Below are 13,740 nucleotides of genomic sequence, written 5' to 3' on the forward strand. Positions count from 1 at the left end.
TATTGGGTTTTTGAACTCATGAGCTCCTTTTCATTTATTTACTTCTTTGATTTCTTTCATCAGTGTTTTGTAGTTTTCAGTATATAGACCTTGCATACATTGTGTTAGATCTTTTCTAAGTATTTTGTGTGCTATTATAAATATGTTTTTAAATTTCATTTCTATTTGTTTATTCTTTTAAGAAAATAACAGTGGATTTTTGTTTAGTGGTCTTAAATCTTGCAATTTTGCTGGACTCACTTGTCCTAATAGCTTTTTTTGGTTGATTCTACATAGAAAATCATATCATCTATTAATAAGGACAGTTTTATTTCTTTCTTTCCAACTTGGATGTCTTTCTTTCTTTCTTTTTTTCTTCCTACTGCACTGTCTTGGATCTCCAGTAGAGTGTTGAGTAGGAGTGACAAAGTGAACAACCTTGCCATCGGATTCCTTTAGCAGGACAATGACTTGACTAAATATTGGTTTTGTTTTGTTTTTCTTAAGTAGGCCCCACACGCAATGTGGGACTTGAACTCACAACCCTGAGACTCTGAGATCAAGAGTCACATGCTCTACTGACTGAGCCAGCCAGGCACCCCAACTAAAGGTTGTTTTAGGAAGGCTGTAGTTGGCCACATTGTTGAAGGAGGGCTGGAGACAGTAAGACAGCTGAAAGGACAGAGGAACCCTGTCTGCTCACTGCTTCGCATCCCTACAGTCAGCACTCAATCACTCCAGCCCACCCCTGTTTGGCTCCCAGCCCACCTGTGACTCCTCTGCTCTTACCCATTAGCCCTTACTCATTACCTCCTGTGGTCTGCATGCCTTCTCTCTCTAGCTTCAGTCCATCATTTCAGCCTCTCCAGGGCAGCATTCTCCCTTCCCACGTCCCATGGTTCTTCTAGCCCCCAGTCAGGCCATCGGCCTGTCCTTGCTCCACTGCTCAGAATGGGGCTCTCCCAGTCTATGATCTCCAGTCAAGAAATCTTAATGTGCCCTGCACTCTGTGAGTCACTGCACTCTGTGATGAATGTGATTCATTCATTCAGGGCTCTTTCCCGTTAACTCCAAAATCCATTTCAGGCATCCATTCCCTTCCTACCTCCATCCCCAAACCACATCTCCCAGGACCACTTGCTTGGTGGTTGACAGCAAGGGCTCTAGAGCCAGTCTGCATAAATTCAAACCACAGCTTCCTATGGGCAGGGAGATCTTGGGTCTGTTACTTAGCCACCTGGTGCTTCCATTTCCCCATCTGTAAAAGGGAGCAGCATGGGTTAATATGTGTACAACACATACAACAGTGCCTGGTACAAGCAATTGCCCTATAGAATGTTGCTGTTGTTACCATTCCTTCCCGTCATCATTTACACATATTCATGTCTCTCTGATCTTAAAAACAAAGCAAATAGTCCTTAACATCACAGGCCTCCCCTCTGGCTGTTCGCTCTCCCCTCCAGCAGAGGCATATTTCTGGAACAAGTTAGCTGTGCTCACTGGCATCATTCTTCCCCTTCCCCAGCCCACAGCAGCCCGGCCTCTGCTCACTGTCACACTAATGTCATGCTCACCAGGTGGCCAGTGGCAGTCCTAAGACTCATCTTTCCAGGCCGCACACAGCAGCGTGGTGCTGTATTCACCTGCTGTGGCCCTTCCGCAGCCTCTCAGGGCCCCACTCTCTGCTTTCCAGGGCTGCTGCTACTCTCCCTGCCCCCTGGAGTCCTGGCACCGGCTGCCTGCTCTGCCCCCTCATCCCCTCTCTGTGCCGCCCTGACCCCTCACCAGCTGTCTGAAAGTTAAGCCTGGCTTTGTTGGTGGTGGCATGTCCCCAATCCCCAGTGCAGTGCCTAGGACATTGTTGAGGCCCCAGAATATTTATGAGCAAATACATGAATCTATACACAAAGGAATTGCTACTGCTTTGGGAGAGAAGAAGGGAGGAAGGGAGGGAGGGAGAGAGAGAGAGAAAAGCCTGATGCCCTGATCCCCAGGGAAGAAGGGCAGAGAGCAGAGGCAGCAGGGAGCTGGGCAGGAGATGGGGTGAGAAGATGCCCACTTTGGTTACTGTCCTGTGGCGTGTGAGAGCACTCGCGGCACGGATTTGGAGCAGGAGAGCTGGGTGTGGAGCCAGTGTGAGACGACAGGGAACTTCGGAGCTGTTGGATTCTGTTCACATCTGAGAGGCTCTCCTGTGGGGAGAGGAAGGTGCTGCCCCTTTATTAGTAGGTCCTAATGAGTTCATTAGGCAATTATCTATCACTCCTTTAAGCGTTGAACAGTCAACGTGTTTGTATACTTCATATCCATCTAATCAATCAAAATTTATTTCTCTAAATTTAAAATTCTAATTGTAAATGTAATCAAACTCTTCTAATCATTTAATTAAAATTGCAAATAGAATACCACTTTCCCTTAAATGCTTTAAACATGTTAAAGTAGGCCGGACTCAAAGTATCGTGGTTGTTAATGTTGCTTTCGGGCAATGGTGGGACATCGTGGAGGTGTCAGCTGCCCTGCATGGAGTCCTGGCTCCTTTTGGTGGAGAATAGTGTTGAAGGTCAACATCTTTATGACAGGGACATGGGACATAGGGGAGCTAGTGGTGGGCAGAGGTGGCCCTGGGCCACTTTTGGTCATGACAGACATTTTATAGCCAAGGCTCTTGTAGTCACGGTGAGAATCAGCTTGTGCTGGAGAGGAGGAGGGGAGGGAGGCTGATGGGTAGAGGGAGGGGAGGGGGAGAACTCGGTTAAGAGTGTCCAGTGGAGGACTTGACCTTTGGGCTTGACCTTCCCTGCAGAGGTGCTCGGCAACTTCAGTGCAGACTTCCGGATGTTAGGGAATCTGATTGGGCCCCAGGCAACTGCCCTTCTAGACAGTGAAATTCAGTGAAGACACAAGTTTGGAAAAAATGAGAGGTGGGAAAGTAGGAAAGTTGGGAAGGGAGTGGAACTGTCTTTGGAGCAGTTTAGCAAAAAAGGAAGATCTGAAAGTGTATCTGGAAGGAGGTAGCAGGAGGATGTGGTGCGGTCCAAGGAAACAGAAGAGGGGAGGATACTGCAAAAGGGGGTATGGGTGATGGGGGCGGACCCCTGAGAAGGCAGGAAAAGTGGGTGCAGTGCCAGGGGTTGCCTAGAGAGAGCTACTCAGAGGTGGATGGGGGGACGGATTGGCTCACTCTCCCTCCTCTGCCCCTGGAGTCTTGTTGCCGCCCTGAGCTGAGCTGATGGTTCAGGGAGGGCATCAGGGGTGGCCTGCCCAGTGTTGCTGGATCTGAGTTCCTCTTCCGGTCCTTGCCTCCCTCCAGTGCCGCTACCTGCAGGGATACAACCCCTTCGACCACGGCTGTGCCAACAACTGGTATTTAACAATTTGTGCACCGCTGGGACCCAAGTGAGTTGGCAGACCAGGGGACCAATTGGTGGCCCCTGGGGCTGGGGGGCAGGATAAAGCCGGGTCATCTCCCCTGGCCCCTTAGCCCAGCTCCCAGGCCCTTATACTCCCTGTTCTTTTTCTTTCAAGTTTTCTCCAGGGCATTGTGAGAGCCTCTGGAACCCCCCCCCCCCGCCGCCCACTTCCTTGCCTTTGCCCATGAAAGGTTCTTGCCCCAAGGAATGGGGTGCAAGGGCACTATAGCCTGGATGAGACTGGTACCAGCTCTTTACAGGGCCAGGCCTTGGGCTGTGTGCTCCCCAAGCTGAGGGGGACCAGGCCAGGCGGGCCACAGCCCCCCCACCTGACTTGTTGCTCCCCAGGTACATGGCCGAAGCTGTCTGGCTGCAGAGAATGGTGGGGTCTGACTGGGTGCCCATGCAGAGCCTGCACTTCCCAACGTACCCCTCGGTGCTCAGTCCCCCTGTCATCCCAGGGCCTGGGCCTGGCCCCCAACCCCAACCTCTGAGTCTCTACAAACCAGGGAAGGGTCCCCCAGGGAGTGGTGAGGCCTCAGCCCTCCAGGAGGTGAGGAGTATGCGTGTGTGTGCGTGTGCGTGTGTGTGTGTTGGAAGAGGGGGTCTGTGGATTTTACAGGTGTTGGGGGGAACCCCCTCACCGCATGTTGGGCTGGCCCTGAAGCTGGAACACTCAGAACTTGAGGGAGGGGGATCATAGATCTGAGGACTGCTGGAAGTAAAGTCACAGGCCCCCAGAATACACGGGGGGGAGGGGGGGAGTCCCTGGAGACAGGAAGGGAAAAGACCGCACCACTCACTTGCTGGTTGGCTTTGGGCCAGTCACTTACCCTTTCGGGGCATGTTTCCCCAGCTATTCATTAGGATTGAGGCTAGTCCAAGGGGTTCATAATTCTGAGGGGGGATTTCTTTATTTAATGACAACTTTTACTCCAAAGCCCAACATATGAAACACACGGAAGTGGACCGTTAGGAATGAAGTGGGGGTGGGTAATCACAGCCTCCCCCTCCCCCCGGGCCCCTGTAGTGACAGTCTGTGGTGCCACCCCACTCCCTTTGCTCTGCCTGGGGGGATGGTGGCTTGGACAGTTTCTTGCTCCCCAGCTGGTGGGTCATGCGCTGTTGGGCAGGGGCTTGGGGAGAGCCCCCATCCCTCCACTCTGTGTTTAGCTCCATGCAGGCCCAATGCTGCCCCTGCTGCGGGAGTGCCCCAGACGAGGCTCTGTCTGCCACTTGCCCCTTCACACCCAGCGATGCCAGGAGCCCCTGCGCCTGAACCCCATCTCCTGAGCCCCACATGGAGGCCTGTCTGTGCTCTGCCCTCGCCCACTCCCCTGGTGGGAATGTTGAGATCCCAACCAAAGCCCATTAAATACCTGTTGCCTGCCTCCTATAAAGGCCCTACTGCGCTGTCTGTCCTGTGGGCGAGGGAACTTGGGGGCGAGGGGGGCTCTGAGGGGCTGGGACAAAGACTCTGGGAGGGAGGAGCCGGGGTCCCATACTGGCTGGTTCTGCGGCCTTGAGCAAGACACTCAACACCTCTCATCCTTAAAATGGGGCAACCGTAAGGACCACAGTGATATAAGAGAAAACCCAGCGGTCCCAGGAATGTCAGCCCCAGCAAAGTCCCGGCCTCTGCCCTGCTGCACCCCCGTCTGGCTGCAGGGGGCGCCCGCCGCCTAGGAATTCACCAAGCCCGCAGGTCCCGCCCCACTACACTGAAGCCTCCCCTGTGGGTTGGGCCGCCCTCAGGCTGGGAGTGGGCCGTGCCCACGCTGCCTCATCCCCTGGGGGAGGGATGTAGGGGGATGGCAAGGGGTGTTCTCCATCACAGTACAATTCTGCAGTCTTTCTTGCCAGCGGGTGTCACCCTGGTCACTCTCTTCTGTTGGGGAGTCACATGCTGGTTCTGGTCCTGTCCCCAGCGTGGGTCCCAGGCTCTGTGAGTCTGCAAGCCGCTGGGGGTTGAAAGGGGTGAAGGGGGCCGAGAGGAAACCCCCTCAAACTGCAGTTTCTCACTGGAGGCCAGTATGTGACTTTGGGAATAGAAATGATGGCACAAATGAGATGGCTCTTGCCAAACATCAGGAACACAGTAGGCACACAATGAATGCAGCCAGCATGGCTATGGCTGTTTTCTCCACCCAACACCTAACAGACCCCCCCCCCCCGACGTTCCTCCAAGGACCACCTTCTCAGGATTACCTGGGGCCCCAGACCACTGATTCAGAATCTCGGAGAGGGGGGAGGGCAGGAATCTCAGTCTGAATTTTTGTTAAGTGCCCCATGTGATCCTGCCCCCTGAAGTGTCAGAACTGCTGCCTTAGCAGGTGAGGATGGGCACCAGCCCCACTGCTTCCTGCCACCTTGTACCCAGGTGAAATCAGGGTGTGGTGAAGGTGAGGGCACGGGATGTCACCAGGATGAACACCCCAGAGTCCTGTGGAGGTGTGTGCCTGTGTGCATGCTGATACTGGGGGATGGGGTGGGCAGGAGCCCATCCTTTGCGGGTGTCAGCCCAGCCTGGAGAGGTCATAACTCCAGTTCTCCATATGCTGAGTCTCTCTCGATGCTGCCCTTCCTTCTTGCTCCCACCAGGAATGTCTTTGCTCAACCTCACAAACTCCAGCACTTTCTTGTCCCCTTTGCTCTGGTCTTAGGGTCTCCCCATTCCAAACCCTGTCGGTGTTCAAGCCTTTTCTCAGCTCTCATCTTGGCTTAACTCAGGTTCTTGGGCTCTGGGAGGGGTGCAGGGTACTCACTGGCATGCAAAAAGGCAGCCTAGTTTTGGCTTTGTTGTAAATGGCTCCCTTGGCCATGTTTAAGACTCTTAGGGCCCACATTTACAAGTAAAGTCGAAGCAGACTTGTCTGTCTGGGAAGCCTGCAGTCCATGGTTGCTTGGTGAGGGGACGAGGGCATGAGGCCTTTTGAGCCCCCAACCCCAGGTATGTATGTGGCGTACAAATCTGTGTTTGTCACCTGTCTGGGTGGTTTCAGAGGGTACAGCTCAGCCCAGGCTGCCCAGCAGTGAGGAGAGGCACAGGCCTGCTCCCAGATGGGAGTCCTCAGGGTGGTCTGAGCCTGAACCAGAGAGGAAGAGAAACCAGGAACCTGGGCCAAGGCCTGGATGGGGAGATATTCAGGGGGCTGGCTGGGTACCTAGGTGGTGCCTGCCTGGAGTCCCAGCTCCACAGGGGGCCAAGAAGCCCAGACCTCAGGGTCTAGGAGGCCTGGTCCTGCTTTGCACTGCTGCCTGTGTCTCTGCAGCTCTGCCGGTTCAGGGCCCTGTGGCTGCTCTTTAGGACTGAACTTACTGGGTCCCTGCCTCTAGCTGTACAGGGGACTCACCCACTGTCTGGCAGGGCCTTCCAAGTCTTAAGCCAAGTGTGAGTCATCTCACGGAAAGCCTGGGCCTCAGTTTCCCCATTGGGCAAGGACATCACTTTTCTCAGGTTCTCAAAGGTGGCCATAACCCTTCCTGCCCTGGGACATAGCTTCTGGGTCTCTCTCATCCTTCCCAAGTTGAGATATTTAGGTTTCTTTAGGAAAGCCCCTTGGATCAGGCTCCTCAAGGGGAAGTGGATCTAGTTTGTCCCTTCCTTTGACTCCCCCCACACCTGTCTCCTAAGCCTTGGACCTGCCCTCAAAGAGTCTTTCCTTCCAGGCTGGAGGCCTCCGCTGACCTGCACCCACCTTCCCTCTCTGCCCCCTCCCCACTTCGGCTGAACCTGCCCTTGATTCTCAGACACACCCCTTGGAGCCCTTGGCCCACTGATAAGAGCAGGGGTATTATCTGGGCCCAATTATGGGGTCAGCTCTCTACACACCCAAGAAGCCCTGCCATTCCTCCCTTTCCTGGACAGGAGCCAAGGAGTGACCTCCCACCGTGTAGGGTGCCAGGTACCCACATGTCTGGAGCCCCTCTGAGATGTCCCCAGTCCACACTTGGAACCTGATGGAGGGGTTTGGACCTGGGATGGGGAGCCCAGAAGCAGCCATCCCTTTATCATCTCCAAACCTTCCCTCCGTGGGCCTTCTAGAAGGTCAGGGTGTGGGGGGTGGGAAGAGCACTGGGCGGGGTGTCACTCAGCTCTGCTACCAACTAATATGCTATGAGAATGAGTCTCTTCCCTCTGCCTGGCCTTCCGTGGCTTGTCTGTAAACAGGATGATCGTCATGGCTACGTCACAGGTGGCCGGTCACAGGATCCTAACTCTTTAGAGCTCCAAGGGACTCAGGGGTCACCTTACCCAGCTGCCCCTCCACCCCCAGTTTCACAGATGGGGACTAGAGAAGGAAGGGATTGCCTAAGATGACTGGTGTCCAAGCCAGGCGGCGTTCTGTCTGTTTGCCAAGCTGCCTCTTCCAGTCCTGCTCCCAGGGACCATTCCAGAGGAGCAAGGACTTGGGCAGCCACCACGGGGCCCCGCCTTCCAGCCCCCAAGCCTCAGGGCCAGGCAGTGCGTTACAGCACAGGGCCTGGGGAGCCGATAAGAAGGCCCAGCTTAACTCCGTCTCCAGCCCTGCACTGGGAGTGATAACGATGCCCTCCCTGCCCAGCCCTGCCCGCCCCACCCCACCCAAGAGGGCCCTGCTGGTGGTTGAGGGTGGGGTAGGGACATGTGGGGCAGAGGAGGTGGCCGCAGTGTGGGATCGGGGCCCAGAAAGCTACCACGTCACAGAGCCCTGGCCCCTCGCTGGCTGACCCTCGCGAGCACCTGGGCGCAGCGCGTGGCCGCCAGTGATGCTCCCCGGTGTGCACATCCTGCTCTTCCGTTCCTGTGCCTGGAGCACGCACGGCTGAGGGTTTGCAGGGCCCGGTCATGGGTGGCGAAACCTTCCCCGAGCACCATGCGGCCTGGCCTGTGCGGGGGTTCATGTGCGCTTCTCTGATCCCCGCAACTCTCTGCAGTCGTCACCTCGTTCTAGAGATGAGGGGACCAGCGCTGAGCCAGCAGGCATTCCTCAGGGTGCCACCGCTTCTCAGCGGCAGAGCCAAGTCCCTGTCAGCCGTTCCCACTGCACTGAGCTTCTCTAGGAGTTCTGTTTCATTTCCGTTTGTCCCAGGAGTCCCCCTTATCGCGGGGGGCTGCTCCGAGCCCCCCAGCGGAGGCCTGAGACCGTGGTCAGGACTGGACCCCGTATACACCACAGTGAAGTCTAATTTATAAATGAGGCACAGGAGATTAACAACGACAGCTAAAAACAATTCTAGCGGCGCACTGTAATCCAGGTTATGTGAGCGAGTGTGGTCTCTGTCAGCCATCTTGCGACCCGACGTGAGATGTAAAACGCCTGCGCGAGGAGGTGAGGTGACGGATGACGTCACACCGTGACCCGTGTCGTCATGGTCGGCTGCCGCGGGCCTCCTGACGATACGTCGGAAGGAGGCTCATGTGATTCTAAACAGCAGCTGAGTGCGGGTAACTGAAACCGGGGGCAAGGGGAGACTGCTGCGCTGGTGGAGACGCGGGCTCGGCAGCCAGACTGCCCCGGTCGCCCGCTGGAGAAGGGGACGCCTCCCTGCACCTCGTGGCGCTTTCCCTGGGGCGTGTCATGCAGCGCGTGCAGCGAGCTGGGCCCGGGAGCTGCGCGGCTGATGCCGGTGATGACGGCCTCCACACGCCGGAGCCGGCGTCGCCCCAGGCAGGCTCTGCGATCTCCTGGGGCGTCGGGATGCTGGTCACCGTGGCAACAGCGGCCTGCCCCTGCCCGGGGTGGGTGGGCTCCCTAGTGGCCGGGCTGGAGAGCTGAAGGGTGCTGCTTCCGAGGGGAGCTTTGTGGTGCTGCTTTACGGAGAAGCAGCCCGCATGGGCATCTCGGGGCTAAAGCGGAATGGGGGGGCGGGCTGAGAGTGTTCCAGGGAGCAGCACGCTGACCACCCAACGGCTCTGCCTTCCCGCACGGGGAGGGAGTTCCTGGGAAGAAAACATAATGTTGCTTCTGTTGTGTGACCGGCCAGGGTCCCAGGCTGAAGGCGGTCAGAAGCCATGGGCATCTGAGCCCTGGGTCCGGGCTGTGCTCAGAGCCACTGCCCTGGCTCCTGCCTGCTCTCCCCTCTCCCTGCAGCCTCTCCCTGCAGCCTCCCTGCGCCTGTGTCTCACCTCAGTCTCTGCTCCCCACTTCTCACCTTTCCGCTCCCACTGCTCTCTCCCTTGTTCCTCCTCTGCCTCCTCTTCTCCTCTCTCTCTCCCCTTCTCTCCCAGCCACCCCCTTACTCCCCCAGTCGTTCCTGGACTACAGCTTCCAGGAATACAAAGTTAACCGTCTGGCAGCTTTCAAGTAATACCTTCTAACTATGATTCTTGGAAGCCCCTGGGCCTGGGTGTGGAAACCCGCAGAGCTCTGGGCCAGGCCAGGGGCCTCGCCCGCACAGGGCAGCTTTGTCTCCAGCGGGCTTCCTCCTCCCGGCCAGGCACACGCTTTCGCCACTTCCTGGTCGGGGCAGTTTTGCTGCTGAAATTGGAGATTTCCAAACTGGAAGGGTCCCTCCTGAATATCCAGCTTATTTCTCAGAAGAAAACCCCTGGGGTGGGGTGGGGGGATTCAGCAGGGCCTCCCCCAGATCACACACCCAAGTAGAGGCCAGGTGAGGCCGGGTTCCAGACCTCCTGCCTCTGAGCTTTTCCATCACCCCAGCGTGTGCGGCCAGGTGGGTCAGAGGCCCAGATCGTAAACTGGGAGGCACCCTTTCTTTGCCTAGAGGCCTAGTAGCTTGGCTCCGGTGGGCAAGATCACAATGACAGCAATTCTAGCAGTATCTGCTGGAGTGCCCACTGTGGGGGAAGTGCTTTGCTTGCATGATCCCATTTAATCAGAACAACTGGGGAGGAAGGTGCTGCTGTTAGTTTTGGAGATACGACCCTAGATGGTCCTTGGGCCTCCGTCTTCCTATCTGCAAGGACAGAATTTTCTGGAGGCTTCTTAGTGCTGCTCTTGCCCTGACCTCTTAGAAGTCCGTGACTCTGACCAGGAAGGAGGGTCCCTGGTCTGGGGACAAGCCTAGGACCCCTGGCAGGGCTTACTGAATGACTCCTTAGGGGGGGTGCATTAAATCACCAAACAAGGGTACTGAGCCCTGGGCAGGACCCTTGGCCATCTGCTCTGGAAAAGTCCCCTGCCCGGTGTTCACTAGGTAGATGTTCCTCAGCCACTGACAAAGATGGAAAGGCTGTCCTGCCTGCCCTTTTGCTGGCCGGGCAGGGGGACGCTATGGAGAGGGCACAGACTGTGCATCAGGAGAGCTGGGCTGGAAAGTAGGCCCTGCTCCTTCTGGTCATGTGGCCCTGGAAAGCCTCTGGCCTCTCAGAGCCACTGTTTTTACATCTGCAAAAGGGCGATGAAAGCCACCTCACAGCACTGTGGTGTTGCACTGTGACGTTCACCACTTTGCACAGGCCACAACCAAGTGGGTGTGGGTTGCTGGGAAGGGAGCAGAAGGGCCAAACTTGGGTTCCAGTATTTGTCTCCATTTTCCCTCCTTGGGCCTCCTTTTCTGGCTCTGGATTTGGATCATTGGGAAATGACCAGAGCCAGAAATGAGCCACTTCTTTTTAAATCCCAGACAAAGCCTGGGTCACCTTCCTCAGGTGACTTCTCGGCTCCCTCTCTTCCCCACCAAGTATCTGTCTCTAGGGGGAGAGCTGGCCCGACTTAGGTTTGGGGCAGGGATGTGGCCGTCTCCTCTCTGCTCCCGGCTGGTACCATCTGTCCGTCCCTCTGGGCCCTTGACTTCAGGGTGCCCTGGAGTGGAAGCCTCTGGAAGGTCTCAAGGTCTAGCTGGGCCGGGCTCACTCTGACGCCATGGCAGAGACTTGGGCTGCACCCATCTTGGCCAAGAGGCTCTCTCTGCCTTGGACACAATTCAGACCAAAGAGTAAAGGAGGTTTGTTCCTAATGCAGAGACCAGAAGTAGGCACACAGAGGGCTCTTTGCTTTTGGAGTTGGGAAGTTGCTTCTAAAGTTGGAGCTTTAAAGATTTGTTTTCTTTAAATATCCTGCTGCAGGAAAGAGAAGCCAAAAATCAAACATTACTGAGACATAAATTTCAGATGGCTTTAAAGGAGGAATGTGTTTAGTTTCCGTCCCACCCTGTTTCTGCTCAGTAGGGTCCCGGGACTTGTCCCTGGGGTTTGGTGGTGGGTCCACACCCTCCTAGGCTCACCCATCCAGCCTCACTGGGAGGTTTCCAAAGTAGCAGACCCAGCCAGAGGGCCTCCGGGCACAGCCCGGCCCCAGGCTTGGTCCCAGAGAGGGTCTGTGCACATCCAGCTCAGGAAGGGGAGGTAACTTTCCTCCAGCTTTGCTGCATTGGCACTGTTGATTGTACCCTCTTTCTTGAAAACTCTCTCTTTATCCTTGACCTCAGGGATCAGACACACCTGACTCTCCTCCTGACTCCTGCTAGATGACTCTTTCTCTCACCCCCTACCAGGAAAACGTCCAGGCTCTGTCCTGTGCCCTCCTCTTGCAGAACTCATGCCCTTGTCTTCAGTAGTCCTGGGCCTGGCCAGTGCCCCAGGCTCTGGCCTTAATTTTTTTTCTTTCTTTTTTCCAGCTTTACTGTGGTAGAGTTGACAGACAAAATGATAAGGTATTTAAAGTGTACAACATAGGGGCGCCTGGGTGGCACAGCGGTTAAGCGTCTGCCTTCGGCTCAGGGCGTGATCCCGGCGTTGTGGGATCGGGCCCCACATCAGGCTCCTCCGCTATGAGCCTGCTTCTTCCTCTCCCACTCCCCCTGCTTGTGTTCCCTCCCTTGCTGGCTGTCTCTCTGTCAAATAAATAAAATCTTTAAAAAAAAAATAAAGTGTACAACATAATAATTTACTATCTGTATACATTGTGAAAAGATTCTCCCGGTTGAATTGGCCTTAATTTTCTTTTTTTTTTTAATAATATTTATTTTGTTATATTAGTCACCATACAGTACATCCCCAGTTTTTGATGCAATGTTCCATGGTTCATTACTTGCATATAACACCCAGTGCACCATGCAATATGTGCCCTCCTTAATACCCATGACCGGCCTATCCCAATCCCCCACCCCCCTCCCCTCTGAAGCCCTCAGTTTGTTTCCCAGAGTCCATAGTCTCCCATGGTTCATTCCCCCTTCTGTTTACCCCCCCTTCATTCTTTCCTTCCTTCTCCTACCAATCTTCCTATTTCTTATGTTCCATAAATGAGTGAAACCATATGATAACTGTCTTTCTCTGCTTGACTTATTTCACTTAGCATAATCTCCTCCAGTCCCATCCATGTTGCTGCAAATGTTGTGTAATCGTTCTTTCTGATGGCCGAGTAATATTCCATTGTATATATGGACCACATCTTCTTAATCCAGTCATCTGTTGAAGGACATCTCGGCTCCTTCCACGATATAGCTATTGTGGACAATGCTGCTATGAACATTGGGGTGCATATGGCCCTTCTCTTCACTATGTCTGTATCTTTGGGGTAAATACCCAGTAGTGCAATTGCTGGTTCATAGGGTAGCTCAATTTTTAACTTTTTAAGGGACCTCCACACTGTTTTCCAAAGTTGGCCTTTATTTTCTGATTGAATGATTCCCTTGGGGTCCCACCAGAGGCTCGGGGTCTTTCCATAGCCCAGCACAGTGGGGAAAGGAGAGAAAGCAGAGGCAAAATCAGCCATTGAGTAAGAAGAGCACTTTGTTAGATGAGAGAACAGCTGAGCAGGGTACGATGGCCTGGATCCCGGGAGAGGGCATCTGGGGGTCGCAGCGTCTTCCCAAAGCTAATCCAAATGGTGTCCCATAGTTGGCCTTAACCAAGAGAGGAGCAGAGTGGGAGGAATCCTGTGGGCAGCCTCACTGGCCTTTGCCCCCGGAGTCCCTGCTGTGGTAGGGACCCCATGGTAGGCCTGGGTGGGGTGGGGGAGGGAGGGTCCTGGGTGAAGGACCTTCTAGAGGGGAAACCCATCAAGGGCTTAGTGCTGTCATTTAGAGAAGAGCTGGTAAATAAACTGAGGGCTGAACTGGGATAGTGGGACTAACCATTCATTCAGCAAATACTGAATGACTTCAATGTATCCAGGAGGTAAGGAAATTGATTTTAAAAAAGAATGGGTTCACATATGGTATAATTGGTAATTTTCAATTTTATATATGTATTTTTAAGAGACTGGAAGCAAGGTCATCAAATGCTCATGGTGGATAAGCAAGTATTTCCTGGTTGGGGGGTTCTGGCTGCTGGTCTGGGTGTCAGGACACCTGATCTCTAGGCCCAGCTCTTCCTCTGTGGGGCTGTGTGACTGCAAAAAGCCCTTCCCCTCTCTGGGCCTATTCCCTCATCTGTGGAACTATTCTGTGAAGCTAGAAATCTGGG

At 54.7% G+C, this 13,740-nt stretch overlaps 1 protein-coding gene across 4 annotated transcripts in view; it reads left to right on the forward strand.

Moving 5' to 3' along the window:
* The window catches only part of ZDHHC19 (zDHHC palmitoyltransferase 19), a 50,027-nt gene that overhangs the window by 4,833 nt on the left and 31,454 nt on the right, over nucleotides 1-13,740 (forward strand). The window contains exons 6-7 of one of the 4 annotated variants that reach the window (XM_045812625.2): nucleotides 3,290-3,375; nucleotides 3,738-4,820. The exons of the other annotated variants lie outside the window; for them this stretch is intronic. Coding sequence (XP_045668581.2) covers nucleotides 3,290-3,375; nucleotides 3,738-4,092 — 441 coding nt within the window. The 3' untranslated portion in view covers nucleotides 4,093-4,820. Of the gene's footprint in view, nucleotides 1-3,289; nucleotides 3,376-3,737; nucleotides 4,821-13,740 lie in introns of those variants that run through there. 4 annotated transcript variants of the gene reach the window in all.

The sequence above is a fragment of the Ursus americanus genome, chromosome 4 (genome assembly GCF_024610735.1).
Source record: "Ursus americanus isolate L20-20 chromosome 4, mUrsAme1.1.p, whole genome shotgun sequence".
NCBI classification, from domain to species: Eukaryota; Metazoa; Chordata; class Mammalia; order Carnivora; family Ursidae; genus Ursus; species Ursus americanus.